Source organism: Xyrauchen texanus, chromosome 25, assembly GCF_025860055.1.
Source record: "Xyrauchen texanus isolate HMW12.3.18 chromosome 25, RBS_HiC_50CHRs, whole genome shotgun sequence".
In the NCBI taxonomy this organism is placed as follows: Eukaryota; Metazoa; Chordata; class Actinopteri; order Cypriniformes; family Catostomidae; genus Xyrauchen; species Xyrauchen texanus.
This window is the reverse complement of record NC_068300.1, coordinates 34644976-34670484: the sequence shown is the minus strand read 5'-3', so window position 1 is coordinate 34670484 and position 25509 is coordinate 34644976. Positions and strand designations below refer to the sequence as shown.

The 25509-nt window shown below is 37.9% G+C and overlaps 2 protein-coding genes across 4 annotated transcripts in view; both read left to right on the top strand.

Moving 5' to 3' along the window:
- The first annotated feature begins 6782 nt into the window (after nucleotides 1-6782).
- LOC127618468 (tubby-related protein 1-like) lies at nucleotides 6783-17105 on the top strand. The gene is made up of 10 exons (XM_052090930.1): nucleotides 6783-6840; nucleotides 8261-8371; nucleotides 10929-11108; nucleotides 11961-12043; nucleotides 12326-12493; nucleotides 12759-12871; nucleotides 12980-13088; nucleotides 13183-13281; nucleotides 15461-15632; nucleotides 16912-17105. The coding sequence occupies exons 2-10, from the start codon at nucleotides 8323-8325 to the stop codon at nucleotides 17043-17045; spliced, it is 1107 nt and encodes a 368-aa protein (XP_051946890.1). The 5' UTR covers nucleotides 6783-6840; nucleotides 8261-8322; the 3' UTR covers nucleotides 17046-17105.
- A 3100-nt stretch (nucleotides 17106-20205) lies between these two features.
- LOC127618464 (transcriptional enhancer factor TEF-5-like) overlaps nucleotides 20206-25509 on the top strand; it is a 52117-nt gene continuing 46813 nt past the window's right edge. For all 3 annotated transcript variants that reach the window (XM_052090924.1, XM_052090923.1, XM_052090925.1), the window contains exon 1: nucleotides 20206-20393. The gene's annotated coding sequence lies outside the window, so the exon portion shown is untranslated. The remainder of the gene's footprint in view (nucleotides 20394-25509) is intronic.

Genomic DNA, 25509 nt, shown 5'->3' with positions numbered 1-25509 from the left:
ACCGCAAAATTAGTTAATTCACACTGCAAAAGCTTTCCTGTAATCGGTGCTCGCATTCACACACATCCCGGGACAATCCCATAAAGACAAAAGTGTAATGTACAGCATCTTGAATTTACTGATAACCACATCTTTTCTCTCGAGAAGCCTAACTAGCTTACACTGATCATTTAAAATGATGCTTTTTTCTTCTTCAGACAATAGCATTTATTACAATAAGAATGATTAGGGTATTAATTTGCTGTTTATTTGTTGGTGTTTTGTTTAGTTTTTTTGCACTAGCAATGCCATTTTGTTTCAGTATGCCTTAGGCACTTTTTTAATGTACAAATAAAACATATTAGTGGGCTAATATACACATAGTATGCTAACTGTTGCGCTGTGATTAAGCATTGAGAAGCATCAAGGCAAATGTCATCTTTTCAATCATGATTTCTACAAGTAGTAATATCGAATATATATATATATATATACCCAAATAATTTGGGTATTATTTGCAACCAAACCAGACAGTTATAGAAGTGCAGAGGACAGACTCAATGACTGCTGAGTAGAACTGGATCATCAGCACCTGTGGCAGGTTGAACTTCTTCAGTCTGCAAAGGAAGTCTGCTGGGCCTTTTTCTCAATGGAGTCGATGTCAGTCTCCCACATCAGGTCTTGTGAGATGATAGTGCCCAGGAACCTGAATGACTCCACTGCTGCCACAGTGCTGGTGAGTGGGTCGATGCTGGGCTGTTCCTCTCAAAGTCCACTATCATCTCCACTGTTTGAGCATGTTCAGCTCCAGGTTGTTTTGACTGCACCCATGAGCCAGCCGTTCAACCTGCCTTCTGTAAGCAGACTTTTCGTCATCCTGGAGGAGGCCGATGACTGTAGTGTCATCTGCAAACTTCAGGAGCTTGATTGAGGGGTCCTTGGAAGTGCAGTCGTTTGTGTACAGGGAGAAGAATTAGTGGGGAGAGCACAAATCCATGGGTGGCACCAGTGATGATTGTTCATGTGCTGGAAGTGAATTTCCCCTGTCTCATTAACTGCTGCCAATCTGTCAGAAAGCTGGTGATTCACTGACAGATAGAAGTGGGACCCGAGAGCTGGGTTAACTTATTCCATAGGAGAGCAGGGATGATGGTGTTGAAAGCCGAACTGAAGTCCACAAATAGGATCCTTGCATAAGTCCCTGGTCTGTCTAGATGTTGCAGTATATTGACTGCATCAGCCACAGACCTGTTAGCTCAATAAGCAAACAGCAGGGGATCCAGAGTGTCCAGTGATGTCCTTCAGGTGGGCCAACAATTGTCTCTCAAATTACTTCATGACCATAGAAGTCAGGGTGACATATCTGTCCTGCAAGCTTGGGTTTATTTGGGACAGGGATGATAGTGGAGCATTTGAAGCAACTGGGAACTTTACCGAGCTCCAGTGATGTGTTGAAGATCTGTGTAAAGATGGGGGCCAGCTGTTTAGCACAGGATTTTAGAAAAGTGGGTGAAACACCATCTGGGCCCTGTTCTTTCCTTGTCCTCTGTTTCTGGAAGACACATAGGGCAGCACATCTTCTTTAATGCTGTAACATCTGTACACCAACTTGCATTGATGTAAAAGCATGTTCCACTGCCTCTCGTTTTCCCTGTTAACTCTGCAATGTGATCCGCTCTGAACAGCTTAATGCCCAGCAGATGTAACGTGCTGTCCAGAATGGTTTTGCTCAGCCAGGTTTCTGTGAACCACAGAGCAGCAGACTTAGCAAATCTCATATAAATAATTAGCCTATACCTATTTTCACTTATATTCCTCTTCAGAAATTCTGTAGAATGTTAATCACAGAGATTGTACTTCAGGTTTGGAATGTTTCCTCTATGACACCACACCTTTTCATCACAATTTACAAACTTTCTATCGCATCATATATGAGGGGAAATAAAGTTCAGACATTCAATGTGCTGCGCTCTGAATTAAACATTATTATATTTTATCATGTCAGGTTGGTGAGGATTTCTTATTTATTTTTATATTTAACTGATATTTACAATGGAAACAATTCCATTACTTGTAGGCTATATATATATATTTTTTAAATTTTTTAATTTTTTTCCCTTTGCTCCCCAATTTGGAATGCCCATTTCCCAATGCACAAGTCCTCGATGTGAAGTAGTGACTCGCCTCAATCCAGGTGGCAGAGGACGAATCTCAGTTGCCTCTGTGTCTGAGACAGTCAATCCGTGCATCTTATCACGTGGTTGTTGAGCGTGTTACCGCGGATACATAACGCATTTGGAGGCTTCACGCTATTCTCCGCAGCATCCACGCACAACTCACCACATGCCCCACCAAGAGCGAGAACCACATTGTAGTGACCATGAGGATGTTACACAAGGTGACTCTACCCTCCATTGCAACCGAGCCAATTTGGTATAAAAAAAAAAAGGAGTGAGTGGAACAAAATGGCAATGGTTTATGACAGCAGTATGTTTTTTAAACCGCTGTACACAGTGAAACTGTTGAATCTCTATTCGTCACACAAACTTTCCCCTCCACATGATAAATACGTCAGCACTATGACTCACACCCTTCCCAGCACTGGCTTGCATTCACACAGAAGGCTCCCCGGCATTGACCCTGGAAATATCCCGGGATCAGAGCCCAGTGTGAATGAGGTTTATTTAATCCCAGACTGTCTCGATGTTGAGATCCACCATACCATCTGTTGCAGGGTTCCCTGTTCTTCTATTCTATTTTATTTGCACAAGGAATGTTTCTCGAGTAGGTAAGCCAAGAGAACATTTGTCAACATCCCCAACGGGCAGTTATAGTAAAATTTCCTGTCACTGTTTAATATCTCGATTGATTGACTTTTTGATCATCAACTTGATTAATTTATTTTCTTGTCAGCAATTTTCAAGTCATTTGAAAAGGAAAGCAACAATAACAATGTTGACTTTCATAATATTAGCAGCCAATGGATTCTCTTGGCATTATTCTGGATAGGCCCTGGTACCTTTTTATCACAGTTAAATATGCCGGGTTGGTTTTAAATTATGGGAAGATGAGCGTTTCTTAAAGGCCAATTAAAAATTTATGTTCCTTTCATTTTTCCTGGAATAATATTTGCGCTAAAGTAACATTTTTAGATGTCAGAAGATAGCATTGTGTGAGGGCAAAAGGTAAGTGTTTATGATCTGATAATCTGCCATTGTTGTTGTAGCACCTCTAGTGTCTGTTTAACCAGGAAAGTGCAGTGATATGTACAACGAGCCACGTCAAAATATATTTACAAAAATGTAGGTATAGTAACGTGATTCTATGAGACCAGGAACATTTTTATACATTTATGTACTTCCTCTTGAATATCATGTTAAGTTTTAATATGCTTCAGATCGATGCCTTTTTCACGCATATATAATCAGAAGATTTTCTAGATGATTATCTATATTTTTGGGGATTTTTTTCCCAGATATAAATAGGGCTGCTCATTGCACAATAGTCTTTGTCTCTTCAGACATATTTCTCAACACAACTTCGGTAAGGTGTAAGTGCAGGGAAAAGCAAAGGGGGTTGCACAATTGTCTGTGTATGTGTGTGTGTGTGTGTGTGTGTGTGAGAGAGAGAGAGAGAGAGAGAGAGAGAGAGAGAGAGATACATGGTTTATTGCCCTCTTGTGGTTTCAGATTGTTAAACAGAGGCCAACTGAGTGAATTGGAAAGCATGTGAATTGGTCTTCAAATTTAAACGTCGGCTAATTGTAAAATATCTATGCCTCAAAAATATATTGATAAAATAACGTGCTGATCAATAATCAATATGTTGTGACATCTCAAAAGGAGGAGAAATTGTGATAATACAGTATGTCAGGGAGGGGTTGATCAAGGCCTCTGGAGCATGGCACTGAAACTCACTGACCAAAGGGTTTTTCAAGGAAACATACCTGAAATTATGAATGCACCTAATCATTAGCATCTCTGGACAAAATCAACATTTCTCAGCCTCAAAAGCTATATGGGTTCAAACATCGCTAAGACTACCTTAGCAAACAATAAATCTACCAACCAACCAATCAGATATGTTTAGATACATCTTGTTGTCATCAGTTAAAAATGGGCCGTCTCTCCTACTGTGGCTTAATCAACTACTGATAACAGTCTATTAAAGGGTTTTCCCATAACATTTGAGTAAAATCCCCATAGAGGCCGTACTGAAGGAACTCTGTCTTTGCTCTTTGTTGAAGTGAGGTCTATAAATACTCGTATGAGATTGAAACTAATCAGATTATATGCTCCACGCTCCATGCAGTATATTGAAAAGGCTGTGGTAGGCTGTGACGCCCGACCTTCATTGTATAAGAATTAGACTTTCTACATATCCCTCCCTCGAGCACTCTGTACATGTGAGAGATCACTTGTCAAACCATCCAGTTAAATATATTTATACTCCTTTGTTTGAGTTGAATGAAATGTACAGAAACAAAACTTGACAGGGGTGAAGAATGTGATTCAATTTAGTGACGCTAGTGTGTTAAGTTTCAGCCTTAATTCCTTGCATTTGAACTTGGGGAATGTTGGTATGTTTTCCAGGGAGTGGACATTTAGACTAATATTGTTTAATGATGCATCTTTCTAATGAATTCTGTATATCTTTTTGTTTGCTTTCATTGATGTGTGGTAATGGGTAAGTCCTAAACTTTCCTTTATATACTATACTATGCTCAGAAATTTACAAATGCACAAAACATCAATATTAATGCAAGCCATTGTCCTTTTTCAACAGCTACTGTATGTAGAAGCCAAAAATTAAGAAGCCAGAGGCAGATTCTGGGAAGGCCAACGAAGCCGAGGCCAAACCAAAAAAGAGCAAAGCTAAAAAGAGTGAGGATTTGTCAGGCGTGGAGGAGAGTAAACCCTCAAAAAGTCAGTCATACACATTACGCAATCTTGCAAACAAACTCACATAGAATGGCTATCAACTTGATCTTACTGTATCTGGATTATTTTGTTACCCCTGAAGGAAATTAATTAAATGGCAAACAAAGGGCACATGTCTACCAACCCTGGAGTCCCGTGTTCGAATCCAGTGCGTGCTGAGTGACTCCAGCCAGGTCTCCTAAGCAACCAAATAGTCCTGGTTGCTAGGGAGGGTAGAATCACATGGGGTAACCTCCTCGTGGTCACTATAATGTGGTTCGCACTCAGTGGAGCGCGTGGTGAGTTGTGCTCAACAAGCCACTTGATAAGATGCACGGATCGACAGTCTCAGACGTGGAGGCAACTGAGATTCGTCCTCCACCACCCGTATTGAGGAGAGTCACTAAGCCACCACGAGGACCTAGAGCGCATTGGGAATTGGGCATTCCAAATTGAAGAGAAAGAGGGGAGAAAATAAGAAAACAAAGGGCACATGAATGTTGATTTATCTGAAGATTGTAAAACGACATCTTAAGATAGCGCAATCTGCTCAAACTGATGTGATCTGATTCTGCATTACCTCTCAGTAGATAGCAAAACAGTAAAGAAAAAGAAAACAGAGAAGGACCAAAAAGAAGTTGCAGAAAAGAACACAAAAAAGAAGCCAAAGGGTTCTCCAAAAAAGAAGAAAGGTAAGACAGTAAATCTTTGAAAAACGTTTGAGCCATATTTCACCCTCACCCTTGTATTTCACAATTATATTCTATTCTATTATATATTTATTATATATCTCCTATATATTATTATAATTTTTTCTATACATGCTAACATAATATATATTTTCTGTACAGTATAGTATATCATTTGTTCATCATTACAATTAGTGAGAACAATTCTGTATGCCGCTTAAATTATGGAAATGCCTTGTTGATGAGAGAGGTCAACAGATAATGGCCAGACTGGTTAGAACTGACAAAGTCTACGGTAACTCAGATAACCACTCTGTACAATCATTGTGAGAAGAATAGCATCTCAGAATGATATTCTGAGATACGAGTTGGCACTGTTTTGGTGGCACGAGGGGGACCTACACAATTTTAGGCAGGTGGTTTTAATGTTGTGGCTGATTGGTGTATACACGTATGTACAAATACAAATCTGTTATATACAGTGCAAGGGAATGTAATGCAGAAAAGCTAGGATATGTTGGATACATACTGTATAAATAGACTAAGCTGTGTATTGCACATACTTATTGCTCAATAGGGCAGTTTTAACTGTTCATGAGATGGATAGCCTGAGGGAAAAAACTGTTCCTGTGCCTGATGGATCTGGTGCTCAATAATCTGTAGCACCTGCCAGAAGGCAACCGTTAAAAAAGGTAGTGGGCTGGGTGAGAGGGGTCCAGAGTGATTATTCCAGCCCTTTTCCTCCCTCTGGAGGAAAAGGGCGTACAGTTCTTGGAGAATGAGGCCGATGACTGTAGTGTCATCTGCAAACTTCAGGAGCTTGACAGAGGGGTCCTTGGCAGACAAAGTACATGTTGTTAATAAATATTACTCAGTACTTACATGTGTAATTACAATGTAACAAGGACACTGTCAAATGAAGTATAACCATACCTTTGCAACGCATATAGCTGATTCTACCCATTCTTAAATAATACTTTTTAATTTGCTCACTATTTAGAACGGTTTTGTTCTCATAATTTGCATTATTATTATTTTTTATTCAGAGTCTGAAAATATCTGAAATTTCATTGCCTTCATCATCTAAATTATTCATCCTTAATATTGACTCTTCTGGCGGTCTCTTTGATCAGAGTCAGATGATGAAGATGATGAGAACGATGAAGACGCGACCCCACAGAAGAAGACAAAGAAGACAACCACCAAAGAGAGCCCCCCTGCAGGCACCAATGAAAAGAAATCAAAGGCCAAAGGTCAGTTTAGCTTATTCTCATGAATGCATTAAATAAACGGGGACAAGTTTCATTTTGAAAGTTTTCACACTCTCACTATTTTATTACGTTTGTGCACTAACAATGTCCACAAGTGGATATAAATGCATCATCTTTATTATGGGCAAAACGGTTGCTTGTGCACGTTTGTAGTTTGTGTAAACGTTCAATCAAAAAATATGAAAATGGTTTATGATTATTTCACTCTTTGTTTAGTTAATCATAGTTTAAAAAAAATGCAATTCATGTTTATATGATAGATTTGTAAAGTCTGGGTCTGGGACAAGGGTTAAACAATAAAATGTACACTTAAAAGGCTTAAAAAGTAGGGGGAAAAAATTAGGACAGCCTTGTAAAAAAGCTTCCAATTAATTTCTTACTATAACCTTCTTATAATAATAAAAAAAAGATCAAATGTGTTATTTTAAATGAAAAAACATAAAAGTGGGCATATTTTAAGAAACTAGACTACATTTAGTCTCAGAAATCAATGTGAAGCTTTTGTTGGTTTTTCTCCCCAGAGTAAAACACTTTAGGTATGGTATCAGAGGAAGCTGTTAGACAATGGCTTCAGTGTGTGTAACACTTAATGTCATTATGTACACATACATGGGGGTTTGCTTCTCAGAAAGTGGATTAGCTGTAGATCCCGTGAGCTAAGAAGATTAGCCAGAACAATAAGGGAGAGCTGTCTTAAAGATCGCCACTAGGAGTTGAAGTGAAGGACTTCAAGTGAATTTAACTCTTGTTTTTAGTGACGCTTTAAGAGACACTTTTGCTTGTCTTTTAAAGGCTTGGCCTCTTTTGTCCAGTTGTTAAAAGACAGATGGTGAGGTCCTCAGGGGGGCGTCTGATGAGGCCTCTCAGATAAGTGGAGAATCAACTTCAATAAAGTTCAGCTGCTTACAAATCCATTTTCTAGCATACTTTTACAAAATACAGGTGTTATTACAATTGGAAAATGTTTGCGCAAGTTGAATCGTAGTGGCACAGAACAGCTGGAGCATGTTTCAAATCCAATACCTTCAAAAAGACAGCAATCTGACTAAGTGGAGAAAAGACAGAACTAATCGCTCTCTTATACTGATTTATCCCTGTTTTGACATTCAAACTAGAAACACTGCGATTGTTGATATGCAGCCTCTATACATCGAGTCATTACTGTCATAATTTCCATATTTAGCAGAGCTTCCAGTTGTCTTTCTATATCTTAAGCTCATTGGCACACCTAAATAACCCCAGGGGAGTTCTGGGAACTGGTCCCAACTTGGCTTTCACATTAGGGATCTCTGCTAAATTCTCCTTGAACTCTAATTTGGCTCCAATGACTCATACATCAACTGTTGTAGTAAAAAAAAACAAATGCTGAGTTCATTTTAAATCTAATTCTTTTTCTCTTCAGAGAAAAAAAGTGAATCAGAAAGCAAAGGAAAGACGACTAAGCCTAAAAAAGAGCCAGCCTCTATGTTTCAGATAAATGGAGATAAACCAGACTTTATTGCAAAAAAGAAAGGTAATTAACATTTTTGGTACAGTTATTATAGTATTTCTTATGACCATTGCTAATGGTAGCTGCTAGACTTGTTATAGGCAATACAGTCAAATACTTCAAAGGTGGTGTTTGTCATTTTTTCAGTGAAAAATTCTGGTCCTTGAATCTTACTAGATGAGCGTCATTCCAAGAGTGCTGATATACAGTCCAACAGCATTGCGACGCTTCAATATTTGCATCACTCTGCTTGTGTTCATTTTCAAATATCGATTTATCGATTTCATTCACTGATTTGTTCAGTGACCATTTCTGGAAATTGCTTATGTACTCCAGTAGGTGGCGAAACAATAAACATGTTTTATGTTTCAAGTGAGTCATTCAATCATTGATTAACTGATGTGTTAAAAATCACATCAAAACACGGAGTGATTCGCTACCATTCAGAATCATTTTTGGTCGTAATAAACATTATGCCACAAATGCTGTCGATTGAGCTTCACTTGTATTGAACCCAGAATATTCCTATAAATATTTGTTCAGAAACACAGTTTTGTTCATGAACGAAACACCACTAGTTTGAAATAGAGTCTTGAAAGTAGTGCAGAACGAGTTGTGCATGATGCATTGGCTTCTTTTGTAACTGTTTTCACTGGCAGATAAGAACTTTTGTCTGAAACGAAAGTTATTTAAAATTAGTTACTGTTTGTTGAACTGTTGAATAAAACGTCTTACACGTCTTGCTCTTATCCTGGATTAACGTGCAGAGACAACTTGAAGAAGGTTCTTTTCTACATTTTGCAGCTCTGTGGCTTTTTCAACATAGCTCTGTTTGTTTGAGCTCCCCAGGCTAGCAACACACCTACAGGTGAAACTCGAAAAATTAGAATATCGTGCAAAAGTTCATTAATTTCAGTAATTCAACTTAAAAGGTGAAACTAATATATTATATAGACTCATTACAAGCAAAGTAAGATATTTCAAGCCTTTATTTGATATAATTTTGATGATTATGGCTTACAGCTTATGAAAACCCCAAATTCAGAATCTCAGAAAATTAGAATATTACATGAAATCAATAAAAAAAGATTTTAAATACAGAAATGTCGGCCCTCTGAAAAGTATAATCATGTATATGTACTCAGTACTTGGTTTGGGCCCCTTTTGCATTAATTACTGCCTCAATGCGGCGTGGCATGGATGCTATCAGCCTGTGGCACTGCTGAGGTGTTATGGAAGACCAAGATGCTTCAATAGCGGCCTTCAGCTCTTCTGCATTGTTTGGTCTCATGTCTCTCATCTTTCTCATGACAATGCCCCATAGATTCTCTATGGGGTTCAGGTCAGGCGACTTTGCTGGCCAATCAAGCACAGTAATACCATGGTCATTGAACCAGGTTTTGGTACTTTTGGCAGTGTGGGCAGGTGCCAAGTCCTGCTGGAAAATGAAGTCAGCATCTCCATAAAGCTTGTCTGCTGAAGGAAGCATGAAGTGCTCTAAAATGTCCCGGTAGACGGCTGCGTTGACTCTGGACTTAATAAAGCACAGTGGACCAACACCAGCCGATGACATGGCTCTCCAAACCAACACAGACTGTGGAAACTTCACACTGGACTTCAAGCATCTTGGATTGTGTGCCTCTCCATTCTTCCTCCAGACTCTGGGACCTTGGTTTCCAAATGAGATGCAAAATTTGCTCTCATCAGAAAAGAGGACTTTGGACCACTGAGCAACAGACCAGTTCTTTTTTTCTTTAGCCCAGGTAAGACGTTTGACATTTGAAGCCCATGTCCAGGACCCGTCTGTGTGTGGTGGCTCTTGATGCAGTAACTCCAGCCTCAGTCCACTCCTTGTGAAGCTCCCCACACATTTGAATGGCCTTTTCCTGACAATCCTCTCCAGGCTACGGTCATCCCTGCTGCTTGTGCACCTTTTTCTTCCACACTTTTCCCTTCCATTTAACTTTCTATTAATGTGCTTTGATACAGCACTTTGAGAACATCCAACTTCTTTTGCAATTACCTTTTGAGGCTTTCCCTCCTTGTGGAGGGTGTCAATGATGGTTTTCTGCACAACTGTCAGGTCAGCAGTCTTCCCCATGATTGTGAATTCAACTGAACCAGACTGAGAGACCATTTAAAGGCTCAGGAACCCTTTGCAGGTGTTTAGCTGATTAGAGTGTGACACTTTGAGCCTACAATACTGAACCTTTTCACAATATTCTAATTTTCTGAGATTCTGAATTTGGGGTTTTCATAAGCTGTAAGCCATAATCATCAAAATTATATCAAATAAAGGCTTGAAATATCTTACTTTGCTTGTAATGAGTCTATATAATATATTAGTTTCACCTTTTAAGTTGAATTACTGAAATTAATGAACTTTTGCACGATATTCTAATTTTTCGAGTTTCACCTGTATTTTGTTAGTGGCCGCTAATGGTGCAGAAAATACACACATCACCTTTCAGTATTGTAATAGAATGCATGCTTGGAAATAGTTTTAATAGTGTTGTGAATTTACTAATAAATGGTCTAATTTTCGATTTCTTTGACTGTAACTTGTAAATGCCATCTCCAGCCGCTAAGTCTGACAGTGATGAGAGTGAGCCGGAGACTAAACCCAGCAAGACCAAAAAGAAATCAACAGCCAACTCTGCCTCCATGTTCCAGACTGGAGAAGAGAAAGAGAAAGTCAAAGATAAAGACAAGAAAAAAGACAAGAATAGCAAAGACAAGGAGAAGAATAACAAGAAAAAGAGTGAGTAAACGTTGAAACACAATAAGACACTTTTTAGTTTCTCGACAACTCCAGAAGGTTTTGCTGGCTTAAAGAGGTCATATCACACACATACAAACTGTATATATATATATATATATATATATATATACAGCAATCAGCCGCAACATTAAAACCACTGCCTAATATTGTGTAGGTCCAACTCGTGCCGCCAAAACAGCGCCAACCCACATCTCAGAATAACATTCTGATATGATATTCTTCTCACCACAATTGTACAGAGTGGTTATCTGAGTTACCATAGACTTTGTCAGTTTGAACCAGTCTGGCCATTCTCCATTGACCTCTCTCATCAACAAGGCATTTCCAACCACAGAACTGCCCCTCATTGGATGTTTTTTTGTTTTTGGCACCATTCTGAGTAAATTCTAGAGACTGTTGAAAATCCCAGCAGTTACAGACAAACTCAAACTCAAAATACTTGGTGTTTAAGAATAATTTATCTATTCTTCATTCTTCATTCACTGTGACTGGGCCGGCCAAGCTGCTGAACATTGAATAGTCATCATTGAGGTGTACATGTGGGCAGTACATATTGTATATAGGTTTCTAATGTCAGAAATCCACTGATTTCAGAACTGATTTCTCTGGACAGGAAGACTTGAGTTCTGAACAATATTTTTATTGAAAAATGAACTCTTTAGTTTAAGGAATATATTTTTAGATCAAATAAATTCTATTGTTTCATGATATGACCCCTAAATGGCTATATTTATTGTATTTTTTTTTACAAACAACTGACTTAATTTTAATAATATCAAGCACTGTTTATACAGGTACTACCTTAATGAAATCTTCTTATTTCACATATAGGTTCAGCTAAATCTGATGAAAGTGAAGAAGAGGTTACAGAAGTAGCCAAAAACAAGAAAGGCAAAGGAAAGAAAAGTAAAAAGGTTAGACTCTAGTCTGATATATTGCCTGGTGGGTGTTCTGTATTGTACATGTTCTCCAACATACTACTTGGTAATGCTTATGTGCAGGCCACCTGGGTTTAAATCTGGCCAAGGTCATGTACTGATCTCAGCGTTTTTTCCCTTTCATTTCCTGTCAATTATCTTCCATTGTGTACAAACAAAGGCAAAGAAGCAACACTGTGAAATGAGGCAACACAGACGCAAGCCTCAGGGAAAACATTTGTGTAATGCCCAATGGATGTTATGTCTTCCTGTTGACAGGAGGAGAGGCCTCCATCTCCACAGATTGTGTTTGATGACCTTGACGAGTTTGTTCTTCAGGCTGCACCTCAGGGAACCACCATCAAGTGTAAAGTGACAAGAGACAAGCGTGGCATGGACAGAGGCTTCTACCCAACCTACTACCTCCATTTAGACAATGAGAAGAAGGTTAGAGACACCAAACTATACTTCTGATATCTGATTATCCTTCAGATGACGATTCCAACAAAGATTCAACAAAGATCCCTGTGATAAATACCATGGAATGATGATATCCAGCAAGGGATCCTGGTGTGCTGCTTTGTCCCCCAATGAACCTTATTCAGAGTAGCATCATATATAACTTTTGATGAATGAATGAAAACAAAGCTGTGAGAGAGACTATGATTTTAATTAATGCAGCTTGGGACTCTCGTTTATTCTTGTCCAACAGGTCTTTTTATTGGCTGGCCGAAAAAGAAAAAAGAGCGCAACGTCAAATTATTTGATCTCCATAGATTCAACTGACCTGTCACGGGGTGGAGATAATTTTATTGGAAAGTTAAGGTAACTTTCTTGTATTTACATTTAATAAGTATGTATTCTGACATTGTCGGTTTGCTGTACAACTACACTTTTTTGGTTGTTTTGTGGATTCCTTCCTCTTGTCTTTAGATCAAATCTCATGGGTACCAAGTTCACCGTGTTTGACAACGGTCTTAACCCTGAACGTTCCCTCAGAGACATGTCTAACGCCCGACAAGAGCTAGCTGCTATCATTTATGTGAGTGTTCAATTCGACCAATTCCACAGTGGTTTGCCTGAAGGCTTCAAAATATTTCAGAGTTTGTAAAGAAGACACTGATGTTTCTTTCCAGGAGACAAATGTATTGGGGTTTAAAGGGCCCAGAAAAATGACAGTGATCATTCCAGGAATGGATGATGACAACGAGCGAGTACCAATTTGTCCACGAACAGTGAGTTCAATTACTAATCTACTACTTTAACTGATCTCAGAAATGTGATAATACAGGTGAAATGATTCACAAAAGCTTCTTTTCTACTATCGGTCCAGTGCAATCCAGGGCTGTAAACTGGTCAGCTGGGGCCAATAGCCTCAGACCTTGAGCTACGATACTAAAACCGATCTGCATTCCCACCATCAAGCTAATGGCCCCGTAATGTTGCCCTCAAACAGCCCTTAATATGCTGCCCTGGTGCCAAAATCACCCAAGCTGAGTTATCAGACTCTGGAGACTAGCTAGCCCTAGAAATGAACATGTATTTGTACTATGTCCACATTTTGTTTTTGGTTCGAAGTTTTGCGCTAGATACAGAACTTGGCAAGTTCGGCGACAAAATACATAATCACGTCTTTGATTACGCAGATGCCGTAGATCTGACGCATTTGTATCAGCCCAAATATTCAGAAAAGCCCAGATTTTATTTAATGACCAGTACTATCAATTCTCCATTCACCGTTGATCTGTTGAGGTAAGTAGGTAACTAGAAATGAAAAATTGCTAAATGTGTATCTTGGTGCTGAAACCTCTGCCCTGACTCAGCGAAACTCCTCCTTTGACATTGATCCCGACTCAATTCCCAGTTGGCCTTCTTTGGCCCAAGGGTAATCGGTGGGCCAGGGCACTCGGCTGTTGGCCTAAGCAAGCCCCGAAAGTGACAGTGGGAACACAACTGGCCCTGGCACGCATTTCCAAGTGAAATGTTCATTGTGTGGTGCTACAAGTGAGTAACATTTTCTCCCAAACAGATGAGGATTTCAAGGTTAATCTAGTAATCTAGTTGTCTATTTTTAAATGAACAAAACCGAACTCCCTACCCTAAACCTTAATCCTGACCTATAGTCTTATAAAAAGTAAATGTGAGATGAAAAATGCAATTGCTGCCGCAACCACGTTATTTCGAGGTGCTTCTACAGTATGACACTTTCAGCTCTTGTGTCAACTTGCATGCACTTCTGGACTCGTACCACGATCCTTAACATCACAAGGTCAACACTCTATTAGTTGAGCTATCACGCAATCTATTCACATTTGAGCAATTGTAAGCCATACAAGGCATGCACTAAAAAATGTTATATGTCATAACATAGCATTCTGTGACGGGCGAAGAGTAAGTGTTTATGAACTGATTATATGCCATTTAGTTTTCCTCGTGAAGTGTGTTAAAGGAAATAAAATTATTTGTTGTTGTAACGCCTCTGGTGTTCATTTCACCTGCTGCGATCTACAATGAACGACGTAAAAATCCTTTTGCAAAAATGTAGGTATAGTTATGTGATTCTATGAGGTCAAGTTGTGTTTAAGACTTTGAATCATGCCTTTCAATCTGTGTTGCTAGCCAAGAATTTTAGACCAAAGCACTGCCTGTGTCTCAAAACTTAGCAAGCTGACTCAAAGTTTAATGACTGCATCAACATAACATTTCTAACCAAAATAAAATGCCATACATAAGAGACAGGTTATACATAAGAGACACTCTTTGGCAGCAACTTACCACCACTCTCACAAAAAACATTAATAATTCCCCCCAAGTGAACCACAAGAAAAAACTGACCAACGCTCAACTGATTCTAATACTAGCATGTCGCTAAGGTCACATTCACACTAATCCGTTTATGTTTAAATCTCGGTTTCAATCTGTTTTTGGTGGAGAAAAAAGGTGTTCTTGTGTGGATGAGAGGCATAAATGTACGGTAGCTAAATTAATGCTTTTTCAAACAAACTTGTATTAGTGTGGACGTAGCCTAAATTGACAAGTTGATACATTTTTGTAGCACACAAAAATAATAATGTTTAAATACCACAATTTAAATATATATATTTCTTTCTAATTGATCCCTTTTTGTAATTCATTAAAAAAGAGCTTAATGCAACACATTCTAGAATTGCCTTATCCATCCATCAACTGTTTATAATGTTCACTATCCTGTTAATCATAGCAGTAGTGAGTTATGGGGCACACAGATGGCACCATTGCCTGAAAAGATTTTTGAGACTCAGAGACACAAAGTGAAGGGTCAAGGTGCTGTCATGCTTACGCTGAGATTCTGTAGCTGATGAATTAACTTAATTTAGAAATTGACCTCAATAACAAAAGCCTTCAAGCAGGGAAACTTTCTTATTTCACATTCAGGAAAATGACACTCTGCTAGCGCGCTACCAGAACAGACAGATGGACAATGTGATTGAACTTCACAACAAAACACCGGTTTGGAATGATGACAGCGCTTCATATGTCCTCAACTTCTCCGGTCGGGTCACACAAGCCTCTGTCAAGAACTTTCAGATTGTCCACAGCAAAGACAGTGAGTAATAAGGGTGATACTGATAATCCAGTCAACATATTTTGCTTGTCAACTAAACTTATTTTAATGCTGCCTTCAAGTGCACCTGGGAAGCTCTTATGTCTGAACACATTAGCTTAAGAGGATAAGCACAAATTACTGTAAAACACCTACATCAGTTTTACAGGACATCCTCATGCCCTTACATGATTTATTAATGCATGGTATCTGACAAATTATTAATTTATTTGCATAAAGCACACTATGAGGAGTGAGTCTTTAGTTTTATATAAATTGACTTTAAAATCTGTCATATAATGGATTAATATTACTGAACTTAAGAACTGAAATTTAGATCATTTCGCAAAATCATTAACTGCGGAATTGCCTGCTGCTGTCATTCATGTCGACTTTCCAAAACTCTAGATGAGCTAGAATTCTGAGTTCCCCACAGGTAAATACGACTTTGCTTTGTCATACATGTGCTTATACGGAATTACAATGATCTGACTCTACTTAAAGGCACTTGAAGTATGGATTAAATAAGATATTATTTGTAGCATGAACGTGTTGCAATCCAACTAAATCCCATGCTTGTGTTTTTATTTTTTTTATTGGTGCAGATTTGCCTAATTGAGTTAATTCGATTTTAAATCAATTATGTATTTTTAAAGGAATAGTCCACCCAAAAATGTAAATTCTCTCATCCTTTACTCACCCTCATGCCATCCCAGATGTGTGACTTTCTTTCATCTGCTGAACACAAACGAAGATTTTTAGAAGAATATTTCAGCTCTGTTGTGTATATAATGCACATGAATGGGGTCCAAATTGTTGAAGCTCAAAAAAGCAATCGTGATTTCATGCTCGATTACACGTACTAGCGCCATCTAGTGTTCTGTGCATGTGTCAAGCACTAGTAAGTGTAATCGAGCTTCAAATCATGATCGCGCCTATAGACTGCAGATGTCAAGATTTACAGCATAGTGACTCAAAACCAATTGGATTGCTTCTGAAGACATGGATTCAACCACTCGAGTTGTATGGATTACTTTATGCTGCCTGCTTTTTGGAGCTTCAAAGTTTTGGACCCCATTCACTTGCATTGTGAGGACCTAAGGAGTTGAGATATTCTTCTAAAAATGTCTGTTTGTGTTCTGCAGAAGAAAGTAAGTAATACACATCCGGGTTGGCATGAGGGTGAGTAAATGATGAGAGAATTTTCATTTTTGGGTAAACTATCCCTTTAAGGTGAAAAAAAAAGATCTGCAATTTTAACTGTAAATGCTCTGATTTTCAGATAGCTACATTGTTATGCAGTTTGGAAGGGTAGCTGACGACATGTTCACTCTGGACTATAATTACCCCATGTGTGCAGTACAAGCCTTTGCTATTGCTTTGTCCAGCTTTGATGGAAAACTGGCCTGCGAATGACCACAAAGCACGAAGCACAAATTCCACAACCAGTACACAAATCTTTGCAGTCAACACACAAGAACCTCACCATCCAGAATAATGATGAAGAAAGATCAGTTATCTGCTGATGTGGGAATATTTTCATGATTTTCATTGTGCCTGAATACACTGTAAGTGGGAGGCCCTAGACATACCTAAACACAAAACAGTAGCCAACACGAGAGCTGGGCATTATACATGTGCTGCATAAACTGGTCATTATAAAAGTATGTATACATGAATGTGATGTATTTGTTTATTCAGGATGAATGCAGGCTACATTAACTGTAGGACTATTATAGTATATTTCGTGTTGTACTGAAAATGTTGAACATATATGTGGATTTAGTTATTTATTGTATACCAAAACAACTAAATAAGCAATGCAATGTCTGTTTTCATCTTAACCTTCGTGCGACCTTAGGGACATTTTGTATTTTTCGTTTTTGTTTTTTCGATCATTTTGACTGTGTTAATGCCAATGGCATAAATTTTGCCAAAGGTATATATTTTTGGGGGAATTTTGATATTTCAACCTCAGTTCCTTTAATACATCTATAATACACTGTGTACACAAAGTAGTCACACTCAGGACCTTCAGGACAAAAATGTCCCCATTGAAACCTATTAAAACTGCAATATTTGATCCCAGTGCCATTGAAGCATAAAATCATTAAATTTATGACATTATGCCTTCATTCCTGAGCCCTAGCTTCAAAATAAAAAAATAAAATAATTTCCACCAGATGGCACCATTTTCCTCATGTTTAGCCTATGGAGCAAATACATACTTTTCCCCTATTTTCTGTTTGCTGTGTTATAGAGCACTACAGGCCAATTGAATAAATGATTGTGAGCTAAAATTGTGTGGGTGTGTTGGTATGGATGTCAGAGTGTGTTTAGTATGTGTGTATTGAGAAATGTGTTTGTGTGTAAAAAAAAACAACAGTGGCATTATGTAAACAAACTGGCATTTAAATGGTTAAAATCCTGAAAATAAATAAATATTTGGTAGTTATGATTAAAAAATCTAAGTAAGTGAAAGAGGAAAAATGTATGGCAGTTTATTTTTATTTTTTTGATGCAGACATTTTTGTCCTCTAAGGTCCTGATTGTGATTGTGATTGTGTTTTTTGTATTTTTTATCTGACACTGCACAAAACAATTATTCATCAAAATCAATGTTGTTCCTCATCATTGACATATCCAAGACTGTGATAATCCAAAAAATATTTTAGTATATGGAATATATATATATATATATATATATATATATATATATATATATATATATATATATATATATATTTCATAAAATAGAACAGTAGCATTATGTAAACAAACTGGCATTTTAAGGGTTAAAATATTGAAAATGAATGAATATTTGGTAGTTATGATCGGGACTTATGTTGGTTAAAGAAATTAACTCACTGAAAGTGGAAAATAATATTAATATATAATATTATTATGGCAGTTTTTTTATGCTGACATTTTTGTCCTCTAAGGACCACTTGTTTTAATGACGCACAAGGGTTAAATAATTGAGATGCATATATAAAACATAAAAAATAGCACATTTAAAAGTCAAACAGAATTATTATTATTTTATTTTTTTACCTATTGTTGCAAACATGGTATTATGGAATATGTTAATGGAACTTATAGTATGTCGTAGCCAAACATGTTTTGGTATTTTTATGTTTATTCTTTTTCTGTAATATTGTGCATGCTTTTCTATTTAATTCTGATGAATAACTTCTGTTTTGATTTTGTTTGGTCAAATCCCTCTTCATGATAAACACCAACATGCCAGCATTATCTTATGTTTCGCCATTTCTGAATATTTATCAAAGACCTGTGAACGACTCTGAATAGAGACATGTAGGCTACTATTGGTTGATTTGGATTGTAAATATCCTACAAAAACGTAAAAACGACAACAAAAAATGTCCACACAAACATTCATTTTGTTTCTTCATGATAGGTCCATTCTGATGAACTGAAGAAGCTGTCCGTCGGGTGGTGCTGTTTCAAAGGGCAGTATGACATTTCTTCACAAGACTGCTGTGAATTTACTGCAGTTACAGGCCATGTGTATTTTAACACGTTTCAATGCGCTCGAGTCGTATAGTTTGAATTCAACTTACCCAGTATTAATGCTGTATAAAAAAAGGGAAACAACTATACCAGACATTTTTTTTCTACATCTGCTTTCTTTAAAGGTTGCAAGTCGGACACTCTGAGTTGCCCCTTGTAGTATTAAGCTTTTTTATTTTTATACCACACAAAAAATGTCCCTATTCCCTGAGAGATATCGCAGAAATAGGTGTCCTAAAATACAACACTTGACAACAGCGGACTCTGTAAACACGGCATTCAAATCATTTACTCGCGGCACTCGCTCGTTGGCAAATCAGAAAACTCGGAGGCGGCCCTTAGCCAATGGCTTTATTTTGGGGCGGGACTAAATGTGTGTTCGACCAATGGTAAACGGGGCAGTGTTTGAAACGCTAGTAGTTCAGGAATCGCTTCAAAATCTTTCATTGTAAAACAAATAAATCAATAAATCTTTGTTAAATGTATATCTCAAAAAGGATGAACCCTTTCTTATGCAATTTCTGCTTAATAAATATCTAGATCAATACGTTTCTGTTCATAGATAAAACTGACATGGTTGTGTCTCAAAACCTAGCAAGCTGCGAGCTACCTACCTAGACAACATTTTTGAGCATCATGGGCATGTTTTGTATTTTTTTTTTTATTTCTTTATTTTTTACATATATTATTTTGGGGATCACATTTTACACCTTTATGATGGCCAAAAATCTAAATCTAATCTAAACGCACATATGATGCCCAACATTGCTCACTAGGGTTTGAGACACACAGCCAGTGAGCACATCTCAGCTGATATATGTTCCAAAAAAAAACAAAAACATATCAACTGATATATGCTCCAAAAAAATAAAACATCTCAGCTGATATATGTTACAATAAAAAATATATATATAATAAAAAAAAAAAAGATAAAAAGAAGAAGAAGAAGAAGAAAACATCTCAGCTGATACCCACGCCCAAGATTTGCTCGTAAAGTTTGAGTGGGGTGGAGATTTGACTCCCTCCTCCTCTTGACTCCTCCTTGAGCGCTCCGCTCGCTTTCGCTGTGATTTTATACCGAAGTCATACTTCACATTCCAGCTTTACTGTCAAATCGGGAGAAATATTTCTTCAAAAACATCAACGCTGTTTGCCTTTGTAAATGGGCTAATGAGATAGTGCTTCCAATCCCTTTTTTTGCACGTAGCAGAGCAGAGGTTTGCTTTTAAGGTAAGTGCAAAACTCTTATTGGGCTCCTTTGTTTCAGGCAGTCATTGCGCTCGCGCTGGAGTTTTTAGATCATTCTCATTTTTGGCATTTTTTCGGAGCTGCTTGAGTGATGGCTGCATTACATACACATACACACGTGGGTGAACAGATATATGAATACACACACATCGTTTTTACAGCACTGAATGTGTATGAGAAAGCTTGACTGCTAATCCAGAGCAAAATGTTTAATCAAAGACATTGGCCTTGAAACTCCAAAGATTTTCTAATGGAGTATAGAGCACTTACAGGACAAGCACAAACACCTAACCAAAACACTCTCGCGTCATTATTCGTCTTCAAAACAACATGACTTTGAAGTTCAGAGAAGTTGTTTAAGCCTATTAAGTATTCGTGGAAAATAATTTTTGGTCCTGTAAACTAATATATATATATATATATATATATATATATATATATATATATATATATATATATATTGCTATCTGTTATCATATTTTTCATGTAAATAGCAACTAATAAAATGCATAGATTTGCCTTTGATCTTCATATCTAAATGTAAGTCGTTGTGTTTCTAGTAATTGTCTACAAGACATAACCTTCTGTTGAACATGGCACTTAGTTTTGAGTAAGTATGTGCGTATGAATGGCAAAATAAAGAAATACAATAGGCCACTTGGGTAATTAATTAAGTATATAACTAAAACTTTGTAATCTTTACTAAATGTAATTTTTAATTTTTTTTATTTAGTCCGGCTATTCAAAATAGACAGCTGTATTGTGGAAAAATAAAATAAAATTTGAGCATAATACTTTTAAAATCTTTGTTTATAACTGTAAAACTGCTAGAGGTTTCACTTATTGATCTATAGTTGTTGGTTATTTCTAAATGTATATACATATGTGACCAAAAAAGATCTTTGGTTGTAAAAAATTCCTGGAATATTGGCATACGTCTTTGTATTTTTTGTGAGCTTATGAGCTTTAAGACAATAAGAGTAACTCAAACAACTGAATATCCTCCTGCCTGGTATTAGTTTCTCTGGAATTGTAATGCTGTGTGTTGTGTGCATAGAATAAAAGTATGATTCAGTTACATCTGATAGAGGGAGTGTAATAATTTATTTCATTTTAGATAATGCTGGGTTGTTTTTTTAAGATTCTTTGCATCTTGGATCAGTCGCTACATCTGTGTCAGTTCAGCGCTCCCTCTCAGTTTCGCTGTGCAGAGATCGAACGGGTTGTTCAGGTTGTGTAAGGTTACAATTAGCAATCAAAGGAGAATTTCTTAAGACACATGTGACAACTGTGGTGCTAAGAAAAATAAAAATACACCAGAAGTTTCCTTCAACACATCTGTCAGTCTGTCCAAAAGGGAAGAACAACATCTTTCTACATTGCTTAAGATAAGGGATTTGTTTAATATGTCTATTGTTTCTCCTAGACTGATAACGAGATTAGATGGAGACTTTTGCTGTAGTTTCCTGCCTCTCTAAATGTTATTTTATAGAAAAAGACTCCAGTAATCTCACACATCTCCTGTAGAATTTCAGAAGATCTCAACAAGGTCTCAAACGTTGCTTAGATGCAACAAAATAAGAAAGTCGTCAATCTAAGCTATCCATCCATCCATCCATCGTCAACCGCTTATCCTGTGTACAGGGTCGCGGGGGGCTGGAGTCTATCCCAGCTAACATTGGGCGAAAGGCGGGGGACACCCTGGACAGGTCGCCAGTCCATCGCTGGTCAATCTAAGCTATTTCAATGAAAATCAAATTCATCAACCATGTTTCCCCCAACCTCATTACCTGAAATGTAAGTTGATTTCAGGTTAATTGGGCCACTATTGGCAATAAAGTGGTCCAATTTGCCTGGATTCACCCTACTATGTAGATCTAATCTTGTTGTATGTCATACATTTTCTCATTTATATATTTATATTTATTTCTCCCATCCCAGCCTGCTATGCAAAGCCAACTGCACGTAAGCCATTTGTTGGTTGATTTACCCCAAAATATGTTTTCAGATTTATTTCCATTTATTCAGACCTTATTTGTCCTCTCTCTATGAATGTAATCTAATGAGAAGGGGGAATTGTCCTAACACTGGCTGCGAAGCTTCAAGAGGGACTGCAAAACATGACAAGTGTGTTCGCTGACCTCATGGCTTTAAATAGCATTTGAGTGTGTGCTTTATGCTTCAAACCGGAGCGATAACTTACTGATCTCCAGAAGTTGGCCGGTCTTACTTTAGTTTGTTCACCTTGTAAAGCCTGTTTTAAAGTTTGACCCCATTTGTTTCTCTCGGCACGTGGAGCGAGGAGGTCAGGTGTGGTGTCTGTAAATCCAGACTTCAAAATTGTCACTCTTCGTATAATTTCCTGCCAGTCGTATGCTGTTGAATGTTTTCCCTGTAGTCTTGAACATGTGTGACGGATTCGTTCCACATGCTGTGTACGCTTGTTTTCTTTATCATATGGAAGAATTAGTGTTCAATTTTCTGTCTAAAAGTCAGAGATAATGTTTTAGGGATGCCCACAGGCAGACATAAAAGGACAATGTAAATTGTGTCCTAATGTGGCCAAGGTTTTTTCCCCTTACCAAAACTGTCTACTGTGAACCTTTAAAGGAATCGTTCACCCTCATGTCATCCTAGATGTGTATGACTTTCTTTCTTCTGCTAAACAAAAACAAAGGTTTTTAGAAGAATATTTCAGCTCTGAAGGTCCATACAATGCAAGTGAATGATGGCCAGAACTTTGAAGGTTCAAATAGCTTATAATGCAGCATAAAAGTAATCCATATGACTTCAGTGGTTAAATCCATGTCTTCGTAAGAGATATGATGTGTGTGAGAAACAGATCAATATTTAAGTCCTTTTTACTATAAATCTCTACTTTCACTTTCACATTCTGGTCACTTAGTGATTCGCCTCAATCCGGGTGGTGGATGACAAATCCCAGCTGCCTCCGCATCTGAGCGCATTACCACGGAGACCTAGCACATGGGGAGGCTTCAAGCCATCCACCGCGGCATCCAGGCTCAACTCAACACGCGCCCCACCGAGAACAAACCACATTATAATGACCATGAGGAGGTTACCCCATGTGACTCTACCATCCCTAGCAACCAGGCCAATTTGGTTGCTTAGGAGACCTGTCTGGAGTCACTCAGCACACCCTGGGATTCGAACTAGCGAATGGGTGTTAGCCAGCATCTTTACCACTGAGTTACCACCTCACTTTCACATACTTTTGTTCTTTATCGGTTCACATCCTTTGTGCATATCGCCAGCTACTGGGCAGGGAGAAGAATTTATAGTAAAAAAGGACTTAAATATTCATCTGTTTCTCACCCACACCTATCATATTGGAAGATATAGATTTAAACAATGGATTACTTTTATGCTGCCTTTTGGACCTTTAAAGTTCTGGTCACCATTCACCTGCATTGTATGGACCTACAGACCTTAAATATTCTTTTAAAAATGTTTGTGTTCTGCTGAAGAAAGAACGTCTTACACATCTGCGATGGCATGAGGGTGAGTAAATATTGAGGGAATTTTCATTTTCAGGTGAGCTATCCCTTTAATTGGTGTGAGTAACCTAAACTGCATGGGACTAGTTTGGCATTTGCCAAGATGTGACGATAATGTTATTTTAAAAGGAATAGTTCACAAAAAAGAAAACACTTGTCATCATTTATTCATCCTAATGTTGTTTTAAACACATTATGACATGCAAAAACCAATGCCATTTGGGATCATTGACAACAAACCTGGCGTGGCACATCCTGACATACTGTACCGCATTTTGTTGTTTCAAATGTGAATGAGATTTGACAGCAACAGTGGAGGGGATGATTATCAGTGAATACCAATATTTAGGTCTGGTTCTCCCACAAAGCTTTCAAAAGACTTACATTTTTGGGTGAACTATCCTTTTAAAGTGTTTTCCTCAGCGGTAATTCCGATGCATTAACTTAAGTTTGATGGAGCTTTGACAAGTGCCGTCAGGGGATTCAATTTGCAGTAGAATGGCCACATATGTTTCTGTCCAACAGGATGCTGGTTGAAGTCTAAGACGTATTGTATGGACATCTGGAGAGGAAATTGGGTGATGGACAGTGACCATCTGGGGAGGAAACCCTGTAGGGGGGTCTACATAAATCATACACAGATATCCAGGATAACACAAAGTCTATTGATAGTGTAGAGCATCTAAACGCTAGAGTTTTCACTACGTTAGAGAACATCGTGAATCCATTCTTGTGTTGCAAGTACGTAGAGGGAAAAGGCAAGGGTTTGCGAAAGTGAGGCTTCCAACAAGTTGTGTTGTTTGTTGCTATGCATTCTGACGTCGGCATCCATTGATCTATTGTTTAGTCGTGCTTTCGAAAATTCAATTCGAAAAGCACGACTGAACAACCTCAAAACTGGTCTTGTTCATGAAACGCCTAGCCAGAACTTTCTGTTGTGTGTAAACAGCCATATTTAAAAAAAGTACCTATTGATTAGAGCACATGCTCCAACATATTGAGCCATGGTGCTCATGCGGATCGTTCAAGTTTGCATTCGGCTTGCAACATTTCCTGATCCCATTTCCATTTCGTATTCCTAATCTTTCCTGTCATAACTATGCGCTAAGGGCATAAATAAGTGGTAAAAGGACAAAAATTAAATCTTAAAAGTTTGTCTTACAATATAAGACCCTGATCTTAGAAATATGTCCTGTAATGTCTTTATGCAGTAAAGATCCAGTAAATATAATTTATGTGCTTGAGGAAATGGGGGTTTTGGTTTTCTTAAGAAACTTTAGGTCTGAGAAAACTGCAGTGGCAGGTTGTACAGGTTTGACATGGGTTGGGTCCACAGAAGGAAGAGAGAGGCGGTTCAGTCTCCTTTTAACAGGTCTTTATAGTCTCTTTTGTGTTCAGTATAGGGTTTTGTCACAAATGTAAAGTGCTTTTTAGTGTTCAACACCTGCACATGGCTGCCGGTTGTCTGGACTTGTCAGTGTAGGAGCTGTCCTGCTCACGCTGTTGTCTAGAAAGATTTGGTGAATGCATGTTAATATTGTACAAATTACAAATGAGTGCAAATCTCATGAAAACTAGCC

What these genes read in the sequence shown, in the direction of transcription:
- LOC127618468 (XM_052090930.1), top strand. Translation starts at nt 8,323, where the DNA reads ATGTTTCAGATAAATGGAGATAAACCAGACTTTATTGCAAAAAAGAAA. An exon ending in CTTTATTGCAAAAAAGAAAG is followed by an intron (nt 8,372 to 10,928) that starts GTAATTAACATT and finishes TGCCATCTCCAG; the next exon opens with CCGCTAAGTCTGACAGTGAT. An exon ending in AGCTAGCTGCTATCATTTAT is followed by an intron (nt 13,089 to 13,182) that starts GTGAGTGTTCAA and finishes GTTTCTTTCCAG; the next exon opens with GAGACAAATGTATTGGGGTT.